The sequence below is a fragment of the Chelon labrosus genome (assembly GCF_963514085.1).
Source record: "Chelon labrosus genome assembly, chromosome: 23".
Taxonomy (NCBI): Eukaryota; Metazoa; Chordata; class Actinopteri; order Mugiliformes; family Mugilidae; genus Chelon; species Chelon labrosus.
Genome location: NC_140356.1, coordinates 7417007 through 7430020, shown reverse-complemented (window position 1 = coordinate 7430020; position 13014 = coordinate 7417007). Strand labels below are relative to the sequence as shown.

At 39.8% G+C, this 13014-nt stretch overlaps 1 protein-coding gene across 1 annotated transcript in view; it reads right to left on the bottom strand.

Annotated features, from left to right (window-relative positions):
• LOC311508285 (copine-8) overlaps positions 1-13014 on the bottom strand; it is a 97951-nt gene that overhangs the window by 20495 nt on the left and 64442 nt on the right. The window contains exons 11-13 of the mRNA XM_084572995.1: positions 11401-11476; positions 8755-8808; positions 8513-8574 (exon numbers count right to left, since the gene is read on the bottom strand). Coding sequence (XP_084429121.1) covers positions 8513-8574; positions 8755-8808; positions 11401-11476 — 192 coding nt within the window. The remainder of the gene's footprint in view (positions 1-8512; positions 8575-8754; positions 8809-11400; positions 11477-13014) is intronic.

Sequence of the window (13014 nt, the reverse complement as noted above, 5' to 3'; positions counted from 1 at the left end):
AATGTACTTGTTCCTCTTTGCACTAAGACAGAGGAAAAATTGTGGAGTTATTTATAGGTTACTGTTACTATACATCAGTCATTGTAAAAATAAACTTTGAAAAAAGATACCAGTGTATGTGTTGATGAAGCTTTAGTCACGTTTTCAAGAAGCAGTGAATTTACATATTTTTCTGTAATTTTAACACTTTTCATACAAGTTTCATACAAAAAATAACATCTCCATTTTGTTCATTTTCAAATCTGAACATATAATTTCTCTATTATTGAAGAAAATGTTACAATCCCTGATAAAAGAGCTTCACCCAAAATGTTAGTAACAGCAACATAATGAAATCATCAAGAAAATGCACTTAATGGAGCTTTTCAGGGGACAGCTACAAGGACAAGGACAAGGAGTTGGAATGATTTTTGGTCCAGTTCCCCATGTTGGCACAGACAAGCTTCAGCCTAAATTATGCATGTCCTTTTTCTCTCCCGTTCCATCTCTCTCCCTGTCACACACACAAAGTTTGAGAGAGGAACTTGAATTATGTTGGAGTAAATGGGCGGCTGGAAAAAAAACAAGGTGAATTGGAGAGCGGCCATGACGAGACGGGAATTGATGAAAAGGAGAAAACCAGTCCTTGATTAAACACTCACTGTGTGAAACTTCAGCATGAGAAAACAACAATGACGGAGCTACATCGGATGAGTCAGCGCCGCGATGTACAATTTTAAAGCTGTCAGGACGATAATGACAGAAAGCAGGAACAACAAAAGGGGTTCCAAAATATTGGCTGAATACTTTTCACAAGAGAGCTGCAATTGTTGAGTCACTGGTATTGATCTATGTTGTCAACTCTCGGCAGTTTGATGGTGATTACCCTGTGCTGTGGAACTCCCCAACATATTATTATTATTAGCAGGAAACCTATAAAGTCAATGGCAGAGATCTGGCTTCACAAAGTGCTTGTCTCCGTCATTTAAATCTGACTCAAAGGAGAGACTGTTAATATCCAGATCTGAACATAGGACACTCTCTAAGACTGACACTATAATGTTAATTTATTGGTTCTCATGTATGCTTCACGTGTTTATATTAAACATACTTATCTGCACGCCATGTTTCCTGGCACAGTGTTACATTTCTGTCTGACAAACACTTTATGAAAACACTCCTGTCAAACAACTTGGGCTCAGCGTTCAGCTACATGAAGACTTTGAATTACTGCGATGAAAGCAGAAAAGGTTCTCCACTAATCGCTGTGTGCAGATAAAAACCGTCAGACGGTGACTCAAAGAAATGAGTGGTGCCATACTAGAATGTTTCTGGGCTGTGGTTTTCAGACATCCCTGTATTTAACACACACACAAACAGCAAAAGGAGATCCGCAGCGGAGCACGGCTACAGAAGCGGTTAAACCCTAAAAGGCAGCACAGCGTTCTGGCGGGTTTGATAAGAGATGTCCACGGGCAGCGGTCTTAAACCACAACCTCACATCACTGAGCTCCAGCTCGGGGAGGAGAGATGTGAGCTTAACCTGCCTCTAAAACCTTATCGTTCAGTGTCTTGAAGGTAGAGGGAAACTTCTCCAAACCTTTTAAGGGCAGTTACTGTGTCATGATTTTTTTTTTGTATGTGCTAAATGGCTGCAGCATACCTCTTGGCAAGTTCACCTAAACCACTGGCTGTAGCAGACATATTCCTACATACATAAACTCTACAAAATCTAATTGCTGGACATATTATTATTATTTATTTATTTTCAGTTTTAATGAAGACGATAAAACAGAGCAGAGACACAATCAGTTTTCACAGATTTATAGCCAGTTGTATTTCTTCCGTCTGGCTTTGTGATATTTGCACCGTAACCGGTTTCAGTGAGGAGACGCACTCTTTATCACCATGATTGCTGGGTCATTCCAGTGAGTAATGGTTGGCTCAGTGCCTTGCTTTAATTGCACACAGATGATGCTTGTTCACCTTCACTTTCCCTTAGACTTTTTTTTTTTAATTCTTCAATGTAATCTATTTACTGGTTCTTTCTCTGTGTCTTATATACCACAATGTTTTATTTGTGTACATACTGTATGTGACTGTGTCAACACATTTCTCATAAAGCTTGCTTTATGTGGACAAGATGTTCTGTCAGAATATTCTTGACAGTAGCTGTTTTTAAATACATGCAGCATCTGTGTAGTAGGTATACTGGGATGAAAGGGGAATGCCTCATTTTTCTGTCAGTCATTGATCTTCCCCCGCTGTTAAAGCCCACAGTGACACTGCTAGGGAACCAATATGACAAAATACTGCACAGCAGGGGGACTGATTAGGGGGTTGCGTATAAGATTTAAATTAGCATTGCAGCAGACTGAACAAGCTTGAAGCTACTGTCTCTCCCAAATCATTAAAGCATCTCATATGTGGACTCTCAAAAAATAATCTGAGGTGCTCCGGCAGCAAGACAACTTTCACTACTAGTCCAACTTTACCTACAACTTACTCAGGGTGCTTTCACATCTAGTTCGTTGTTCTGAAACCAGGAGCGTTTGCCCCTCAGGTGGGTTCATCTGAGCTGTTGCAAACACAACAATCAACTCAGCTGAGACTGCAGCATTAGTTTTCCGTGTGAACACACATTTCCCATGGATTGATATGACCTACTATTTATAAGCTTAGAATTATATAACCAAGCAGTTAACCTAAAGCATCATTGGATGAGGAAGGGTTGGGTGAATAGGTCGGAGTATGCCTCCAGAGCATATCTTCTCCTTCAGAAGTGTCTTCTCAGCATACAATATATTGCCAAAAGTATTCACTCCAAATAATACCCATCCAAATGATTGAATTCATGCGTTCCAATCACTTCCATGGCCACAGGTGTATAAACTCAAGCACCCTGAGATGGAGCCTTCTCAAATCAGGCATGCAGACTGCTTCTACAAACATTTGTGAAAGAATGGGTCGCTCTCAGGAGCTCAGTGAATTCCAGCGTGGTACTGTGATAGGATGCCACCTGTGCAATAAGTCCAGTTGCGAAATTTCCTTGCTACTAAATATTCTACAGTCAACAGTCAGTGGTATTATAACAAAGTAGAAGCGAATGGGAACAACAGCAAGTCAGTCACGAACTGGCAGGCCATGTAAAATGACAGAGCGGGGTCAGTGGATGCTGAGACACATGGTGCACAGAGGTCGCCAACTTTCTGCAATCGCTACAGACCTCCAAACTTCGAATCACACTTCTCCATCTGGCAATGTGATGGACGAATCTGGGCTTGGCGGTTGCCAGGACAACAGTACTTGTCTGACTGCATTGTGCCAAGTGTGAAGTTTGGTGGAGGGGGGAATATGGTGTGGGCTTGGCCCCTTAGTTTCAGTGCAAAGAACTCTGAATGCTGCAGCATACCAAGAGATTTTGGACAATTCCATGCTCCCAACTTTGTGGGAACAGTTTGGAGATGGCTCCTTCCTGTTCCAACATGAGTTGGAGTGGGCTTGGTGTGGAAGAACTTGACTGGCCTGCACAGAGTCCTGACCTCAACCCCTATAGAACACCTTTGGAATTAATTAGAGTGAAGACTGCGAGCCAGGCCAGTGCCTTACCTCACAAATGCACTTCTGGAAGAATGGTCGAAAATTCCCATAAACACACTTCTAAACCTTGTGGCAACAACTGACAAAAATCAAAATAAAATTTGAAAAAGATGGCACACACGTTTTTCTTTTTGTCAACCCACTCAAAACTAGAACCATTAGACCACCACCACTAAAGGTCCTCTTTCAAGCTTTAGATCTGCAGAAGCACTTTTGAGCTCAGAGCTAAAAGCCAGACAAATCTCTGTATGCTGTTTCCACTCTAACTGGACTGTTCAGACCGTACGGTAAACGTATATGTGTTTTATTTACGGTAGAAAGTTCAGTCACTGCTAACTAACTGGCCAAGCCCATCCAATCTTGTGTTTCCCTACCTGGAGGCTTTCAGGTCATGGTTGTGGCAGTCCTTAATGTCACATAAGCAGCTTCTCCAGTGAGTGTCTGGAGGTGCAGTTTAGACTTCATGGTGGAGATGAACCACATATTACTACTGCACTGTATTTGCCAGAGCATAATCAGTTTTCAATACAGTGATTCCAGACCAAGTTTGTCTGGCTTCCAGGCTAGGTTAGCAGTAACTTTCAAAACCAAATGCTTACACGTAACACCTTTCTGAAAAGCAGATCCCTTCAAATTAAGATCATCCTTTCAGGAGTTTCAAGCACCCCAACCCAAATAGTTTTTCCATGAATCTGCATGAATCTCAATGTATTTTGATCTAAAACGGCAAATTTCACCAAGAAATCGCTAATATTTATATAAACTCCATTTATATGACCTTAGAATAACACACAATCCTTCACAGTATTTTGTGCATTGCTTTTTGCAACAGTCTTTTTTGATGGAACCACTAGGGGTCGCCAAAGTCAAAAATTCTCACATGGGGCAACACTCCACAACTGACCAATAAGAATTTCCAGCAGTGTAATAAATCTGTAATGCAGAGATCTACACTTCACATGACTCAAAAACAGTTGTCAGCATTCAACTGCACATTCTGGCAGCTACGAAGCCAGTAGTCACTGCTGATTAATATTGATTAATTCCTCCAAGAAAAAAATAGAGAGCTGGGGAAAGTCACACTAACACTTACTGAAAGTTTTCATATTATAAGTGAGAATGTTCCAATATAAAAAATTGAGAATGTCTTCAAAAAGAGTCCTTTCCTGTTTTACCCAAGTGCCAGTGGGAGCCGTGTATGCATGGGTGCACTGAGTGGCCTAAAAACAGCATCAGAGGTCGCATGATGTGACTTCTCCTGATGATATGCAAACAGATGTTGCTGGTTGGACAGTGTCCATCTGGCTAGAGGAGAGGAGAGGAGAGGAGAGGAGAGGAGAGGAGAGAGGAGCAGCTCATCCCTGCATTAAGTCACTTTAGTCTAAACACTGATATTAGCAGACATATTGTGCTTGTTCGTTTGTTATTTGGTATATTCCCAAAGTCAAATGTCTGGGTTTCTTTCCAAAATCTGACTTTTTTCTACCAATCTTTGTCTTGATTCTGAGTGTCTGCTCCTCCAGTAATGATAGCCTCTCAGAATGATGAGAATACAAGCAGAGTTCCCTCCTGCTTCTATTCTGGTTACAATACTCAACTGACGAACCAAAATAAGGGGAGACAATATCTGTCAATATGAGTGACAGCGTTGCCTTCAAAGACACAACTCAAAATGAAAGATATAACCAACAATTCATAATTTTATCTTCACGCTTCATGAAAAGAAGCCTCTTTGTTGAAATCCATGGGTGGTACTAATGTTTTATCAGAGGGAGAGAAAAGAACGAGAGCAGCAATGCTCTGAAGTGAGATGGAGCCTTCTCAAATCAGTCATTTATGCTAATCCTGGCAGCAGATCATGTTCCTAATTAGGTCCAAATGAACAATTAGCTGATTGGGTTGAAGCTGCAAAAAGAGCTGCCAATCAAAAGATAGGAGAACGGTGAATGAAGAACTGAGAGGAGATGACTGGCAAACTTACAAAATACCTGCACAGACAGTCCAGCCACAGTGAGGCACACAAGGGATTTCAGCGAAATGCACGAAAAAGTATGTAGAAGGGGATGCGTGTCGTGTGCTCGCACGCATGGGCGTGTTTACATTTTTATAAGTGAGTGCACACATTTGTGCGTCTGCACACAAACACACCGTCTGCCCATTATGCAACTGGACCATTACAGTCCATTTAGGCTTCAAACAGTGAGACAGCACAAGGCACTTAATTTAGCCACAAAAGCATGTAAGAGCATCCAGCTCACACTCCCAAAGCCCTGCCAAAAAAAGAATCAAAAACAACCTCTTCCTAAAAGTTTCAAAGTGCTCTCTGACTTACAGTGCTGCTGGGAACACGCTCTCCTTCATAGAGAGACTTGATGATGGGATTTCTCCATTAGCAGGTAGTGACAAAACAAGAAAACATGTGTAAGTACACGTGGTGAAAGGCCATGCGTGAATTTCATTGCTACCTTTCACCCATTCAAGGAAATTGTTCGACTTGAACATGTAACTATAACACGTGTGACTGGTACACAAACATGAAAAGCCTGCCTGTCATACTACTGCTTCATTTTAATCCAATCAAACATAAGCAGCTTCTCCATCTAGTATCTTAATCCAACCTACACAAAGTGCATTCCTAATGCCCCATCAGTCAATACTTTATTGATCAGGGCTGTTGGACACAAAGTGATTTGTCCACTTCCTTACTAGAGGGTATAATAAAAACTGTGAATCAAATAGAGCAACCTGAGAGGAATAAACATGGTCTTTATCCTCTATTTTACAAAGTACAAAATAGGTTTTAGAGCTATAGGGTATATTGTGGCGAAGGTACAAAGAAAGAAGAATTTACTGTTTGTTGCTGTTGTGGGACTCCTGTTTATATTGCTGTTGTTTTATTCTCATTAAGTTGTATTGACTTTTAAAGGCAATACAGTTTTAAGGGCTTAATATTCACAAAGACTTCCACATTTCACAGATACATTACATTGAAAACCTTTAGGCCCCTAAGAAGTTTACATTAATTGACTTATCTGTTCAGAATTCCTTCTGCAGCATGACAATTACCCCAAAGTACTCTCCTCAGCAGTAAGAAAGACACAAAGTCCAATAACAGACAAACACTACTGCAGTGCATTCCAGTAATTATAGAGTTGTCTGATAAATAATTAAGAAAAAAAATAAACCTATCTAGCAATAATGCAAATTGCATGATCCACTGTTACAAAATGACTATGGCTGCTTTACAGTTAGCAACGGCTTCAGCTTGATTAATTGTTAATTAAAATGTGTTTAATTGTCAAAACATGTCAATTAAACTTTCTCACAAATTGCCCACACCATGATTAAATGTGACTTAACTGCATGAACTTTGAGTTAATTAGCTTCAAGTAAATTACTTTGTTGAATCTTTACACAACAAGCAACATAGTGCAGCCCTTGTGCCTAATGCTTTTGATATTCTAGTGTGATAATTAAATTGATCAGTAAAGGACAGTTAGAAAAAAACTGTCTGATGGTTTGAAAATTTTCTATAAGGCAGATCTCAGTCACTTTTCATGTATCTGAGGCATGCCACAGGGATTGTTCCTAGGGCCACTCCTATTCATTTTATATATCAACAGTCTTGATCTAAGGAAAACTTCTGCCTCTATGCAGATGATACTGAGATATTCCTTTGTAACTACAACAAATCAGGCTTATTTAACTTTTAATATTATGCAAGGTATCTTGTGTGATTTAAAACTCGTTAGGAATGTAAAATCAAAGTCAATGGACCTTCTCACTGTTACCACTTTACATGGCTCTGATATTGAGTCTGTATCTCACTTAAAGTATGTAAGAACTGTAATTAATGAACCACTATCCTTTAATTAAATTAAACCTCACATACATGAATTTAAAATGACTTGGAGACACACCTGTGGCTGACGATATTTTGACTAATTCATAATTCCCCCCGTTTTAATTCCCCCCTGATATGACAAATATTTATTGATGTCTTGAATTTAATGTCAGTCTGTATATCTGTTAATTGTACGTCTGTCTGGTGCTCTTGTAAAAGCCTGGGGGAAAAATAGAATACAATAATTATTTAAATTTATCTGCAGAAGCTAGATTATGTGAGTTGCTTGTTGGAATGTACTCTCATTAGCTCAAGCAATTTTTGTTTGGCTTTCACACCACTGCTGTGTGTGTCTCTTTTGAAATCCTAATGAAGCAAGCAACAGCATCCAAATCGAGGTGGAAAATACATTGTGTTGTTTTCTCTTTTTTTTGAGTTTGTGACAAAGCGAGAGAAAAACTATTTTTTCTTAAAACCAGAAAAACAAACCTAAAAGTTTTCATAAACCAGCAGGTTCCCACTTTAAAAGCCAGTGGACTTTTCATAACCAAGTTACAAGGGCGGCAAGAACAGAGGAATACAGAGACGACATATTTTTTCCATGCATACACACACACACACACACTTTTTCTCTCCCTTGACAGTCTCCCCCTCTGTGAGTCTAATGAAGGCAGAGTGTGTGGGCGAGCATTTGCGCCATGCCTGGGTGCACACGGTCAACCCTGCCTGCTGCAGCAACATACGTACACAAGCACATATACAGCCGGGACGGACATACAATGACAAACAACGGCACAGAGCTTGGGCTAGTGCTGAAACACAATACAAGATTACACACACACACTTCTGAGTCAGAGTCCTATGTACTTGACTGCAGGTCAGCCCATCTGTCAGTCTCTCTCTCCACACCTTTCACTTCCTTCCTCGCACATGCAAATGCACACTTTTCCATCTGATTCACTCACACTGAGTCGTGATGGGGTTATTATTGAGACAGTGACCAGCACACTCAGCATGTCAGTTCTCATTAAAAAACTACAACTCCCGGCTCTTAGTGCGTGTTCAATGAATGCGTAGTCATTGACCTACCCTCCTTTGATGTAGTCCAGGAAGGTGACTTCAATGTCCACCAGGAATGAAAGCAGTGTCACCTGTAAGTGATAGGCCAACAATCAGTCAAAATATTACCACTGACAGGACTAATACAGTTATTCTTTCTGATATTAGGAACATTATGACCACTTCATGTATATTAAGCTGTATGAAAATATCTGGACCAAATGTAGTTAGGGCATAACATGAAGTATAGTGGATCAGATGTGACACCTTACCGTTCCAGAGTTGAGGTATTTTTTCTTCTTCCCTTTCTTCTTTGGATTTACCACCTAAAAAAAGATCAGATTTGGTCTTTGAAACCTGATATGTCATCTTTTATTGGCAAACTTAGACACACAAATATTAGCATTCACTTGGAACTGTTTCTTAATAACTCATGAATATGAGTCCAATATTCACTCTCTTTTTAGGTCTATTACAGTCCCTTCCAAGTGGGAAATATCCAGCTCTTTAGCTGCTAAATAAATGCACCACGATGTTCACCAGTTAGTCTCTAAATATGGCCGTTTTTCTGAAAACAGCTCCCTGCTGCAGCCATAAATGACCCCAATAAAGCTGCAGAGAGCCGAGGGGAACTGCAGTGGGTGATAATCCCCTACATCAATACAAGGAACCACTTTCACAAACATGTGATTCATAGCCCATATAAATATACTGATTAAAGCCGATTAGGCTGGAAGTGAAGTTTGGGTAAACTGCACATTGATTTCAAATGTAATTACACTGGAGTTCTTCCGAGGGGGTTTGGGCTTATTTTATTATTTCATTCATTATTCAAAAGCTACATTTTCAGGACAGCATTTTGTGTCAACCACTAACCATGTTTATTATATACATATATTTTTAATTTATACTGAGTTTGCCTTACATTATACATACCCATTTTGTGATGCCCTCTTATATGAAAGTTAACATGATTATTAAATAACATATTTAAACCGTTTTTTTAACCATGTACTGTTCATGTAGCGAGGACAATGTGTGGAAGCCGTAGTCATTTATAGCACAGTTTGTCCCTCCTATTCTCTCTCCATGCTGAAATACGTCCATCCCTAAACCAGCAGCTAGCATGAGCATGCCTCTGAGCGATCTAAGCTGAGTGGTGAGACTTTATGAATATGTAACAGGACACAGAATCAGCTTTACTTAAGAGTTTGGAGACACCACTGCTTGTTGTAAACAGTCGCTTTTCCAGCTGTGGCCCTCGATTTATTATAACCCGAGCTCACTAAAACTGCTCCTGTGATGCGTCGACCAGACAGAGGCGGACCTGAAACTCCTTTTGAATTCCAAACACTGTACCTGGGCTTTTAAATCGGAGTTTTACGGTCTAATTAAATCGCGGCAAGGTTGAACCAAGAGAGAGGACCTCAGGGAAACAACATACAGTATGTGTGGATTTACGCATTTCTCCTTGGTTCACTTTGCGTAGGTTCCCTCAAGGACGCACTTGTCTGTGGAGGTAAACTGAAATGTGTTTCCACTGCAAACCACAAACCAAGTGGGTTATTTAGCAATGCAAAGTGTTTTTTTTATAGCTGCCATGTTCGTGTTGAGGAAAAACTGAGGTCAAGAAAAAGGCCGCAAATTGCAAAATTATTTTTAATGTGCATATGTGTGTGTGTGAGTCTTTGTGTGTGCACATCTGAAGACTATTAGGCAAACAGCAGCTGTTTAATATGACAGTCCCCTGTGTGCTTTTCTCTCTGTGTGGGACTCCGTTAATCAAGAAGTGTTGACTTTTCCTGGGAGAAGATAAGCCGACTGCCAGTGTGTGTGTGTGTGTGTGTGTGTGTGTGTGCATGAGACGATTCTTCTTCTGCAGGAGATACCGAAGCTGTTTGCATTTTAGTTGACTTTAAACCTGTCATATATTATATACGGTGTCACTATTCAATATTTACCACAAAAACTATAGATGTGAATGTGAGCTTACAGACGACCCGCAGCATCCACTTCAACTTTAAATTGAAACTATACTGTGATGATATTCCAGACGTGTTTGCACATTTACCAAATGTTTAAAAAAAGCTAGTTTTTTCTCCCTAGTTTTTCATTTTTTACAAGCAAAACATGGCTCACATTTAAAGGATATTTAAAAAAAACTAAATCACCAAATTATCCCTGGTGGTATCAGAGCTTTTACATATTTGCTGCTGAGATATTTATATTACACAGGATAGGAGAGAGCTGCAATGGAAGCCTTCTGGGTCTGGGGAAAAAAAAATGTTGTGGACATATGGACATTTTTACTTTTATGTGGGCTGAAGCAATCATGTGTAAAAATATAAAAAACTGTTAATGGTGGCCTTAGCCAAGTATGCAAGCACATACATTTCTTCTACAGTTTCCATGTTTATTGAAAGCATTGCGTATTGTTTCTCTTCTGCATTTTTGGAGTTGTCATGGAGTTGACTGTATGCATAGATACTAGTTGTCAGTAGCGTCAGTAGCAGCATGATGTATATACTATAACACAGCGTCACTCTGAACAGTCAAGCATTGGGTTTGTGTTCGTTATTATGGAAATTGGCATGATTAAATGATCATCTGCTTTTTAAAAGATGTATTATTTTAAGTTCAAATCCTTTAAATCTTTATTGAAGAAACAATATTAGATTGTGTAATCATGTCCCCTGCCAGACAGGACGAGCAGACAAAAGCTGAGTTGAAATTGCTGTTTCTACTATAATTTTAACTTGAAAAAGAGCCTGACAGAAACACAATGGATCTGAATTAGTAGTACAGCTAATATGAGTGCGACCTCATAATCCGTACAGAACAGGGATCTGGGCAGGAGACTCAACCTTCAATTGGATACAGTAACACCTGTCCACACCTAGATGTACACAAAAACTCACCTCATAGACGTTGAACTGGCTCTGTCCTCTGGATAGCTCTCTGTAGCTGGTGCTGAACTCTCCGATAAAGTCATGACTACAGAGAGAGACAGAAGAAATGTTAAATAAAGAACAGATCCCATCCAGGTACAGTGTAGTGACGATCCCAAAATGTGAAGTACAGACTCAAAACGCGCCACCATGTGTCCTTAAACACGATCAGGTGTGAATTTCTTCAAGCAAACCAAAATGAACCGTGCCCCTGAACCTGTGTAACTTAAGGTGAGGACAACAATGACGAGGTTTGTCGTTAGTGAGTTTTAAAGCAGCAATACGTGGGTGAAGAAGACACCGGAGATTTTAATGTGTCACACTAAACCACCCGAACAGCTTGTTAAAACTGTTATTTTGCTCCCACTGAAAAACACCACCACACCAAAATGTTCCCTCACATTATAAGAGACACTGAATAGATTGCAAAGTATAAAGAATGGAGAAATAACTCCCTGTTAAACTACACCATGACAAATGTCAGCAGCCAGAATCCAGAGTCATCATTAAGCGGTTGGTCCATGATGATCTTCTTACCGACTGAAAACACGGACTGCTGTTAATTAGCTTCACACAGGAAGCGTTGAATGTTAATGCAATCAAGAGAGGAGAGTTATAATAAATGCATTTTCGGCTCTAACGTTATATCAGTGCAGATCAGATTAATAGTGTGCAACAAGTGCTCATGACATCCACGCTGAAAAAAAAAAACTCAAGCAGAAGAGATGTTGACAACTATAAATAGTCTCTCCTTAATCAGGGGCAACATAAACTTTGAAGGTTCTTCAGATGCTAATGATGATGAACATTTGCAGCAGTTAATGAAATGAAAAAAGATTTACTGTGGTGTTTAAGTTAGCGCAATTATTTTTCTTTAAACTATTACACCAAGCCATTACACCTGCTATTTTTGACTGATAACATTTCTTTGCACCGGCAACTTTGACACGTCAAAAACATAAAGACAAACAGGCTGATATTAAAGTATTCATCTTGTCAGTACTACTTATAATTGCATCAACGAGACTGTTACCAAAAAGGCAACACAAGAAAACATCATAAAACGACTATGCATTAAATCGAAGTCTGTTTCTCACCACATAAACAGAAAAACATAAAAATTCTATCACTAAAAACAAGTGTGTTTTGAATGTGTCTGATTCATTAATGAACAGAGAACAGTAAAAAAATGTCAGTCGTGACACACTGCTGCAATTAATAATAAAAACATATTCGAGTCAAGCACGACTCTACTCTCTGCTTTTATTCAACAATGGCGAATGAAACTTTCGGCAAAGTTTTTCCGATGACGAGTCATACAAATGTTCACGTCTCCGAACCTCCTCAGTTAACCTTTCCTCGATGTGTTCCATCTTTATTGATCCAAAACAATCAATTTGAAAACTGTGGAGATGGAGAAGCAGCCAGAAATAGTAAAGCGGAAACACGCTCCTACCAAGCGAACCAATCACAGCTCTCGCGGTCTACATCGCAGCGGAGCATTTCTGGGGAGGTGCACGTCAGCACACGGCGCTAGGGTATGCGTAGGGTCTGCGCTGTCGCCGTAGCTACGGTGTCAAATTG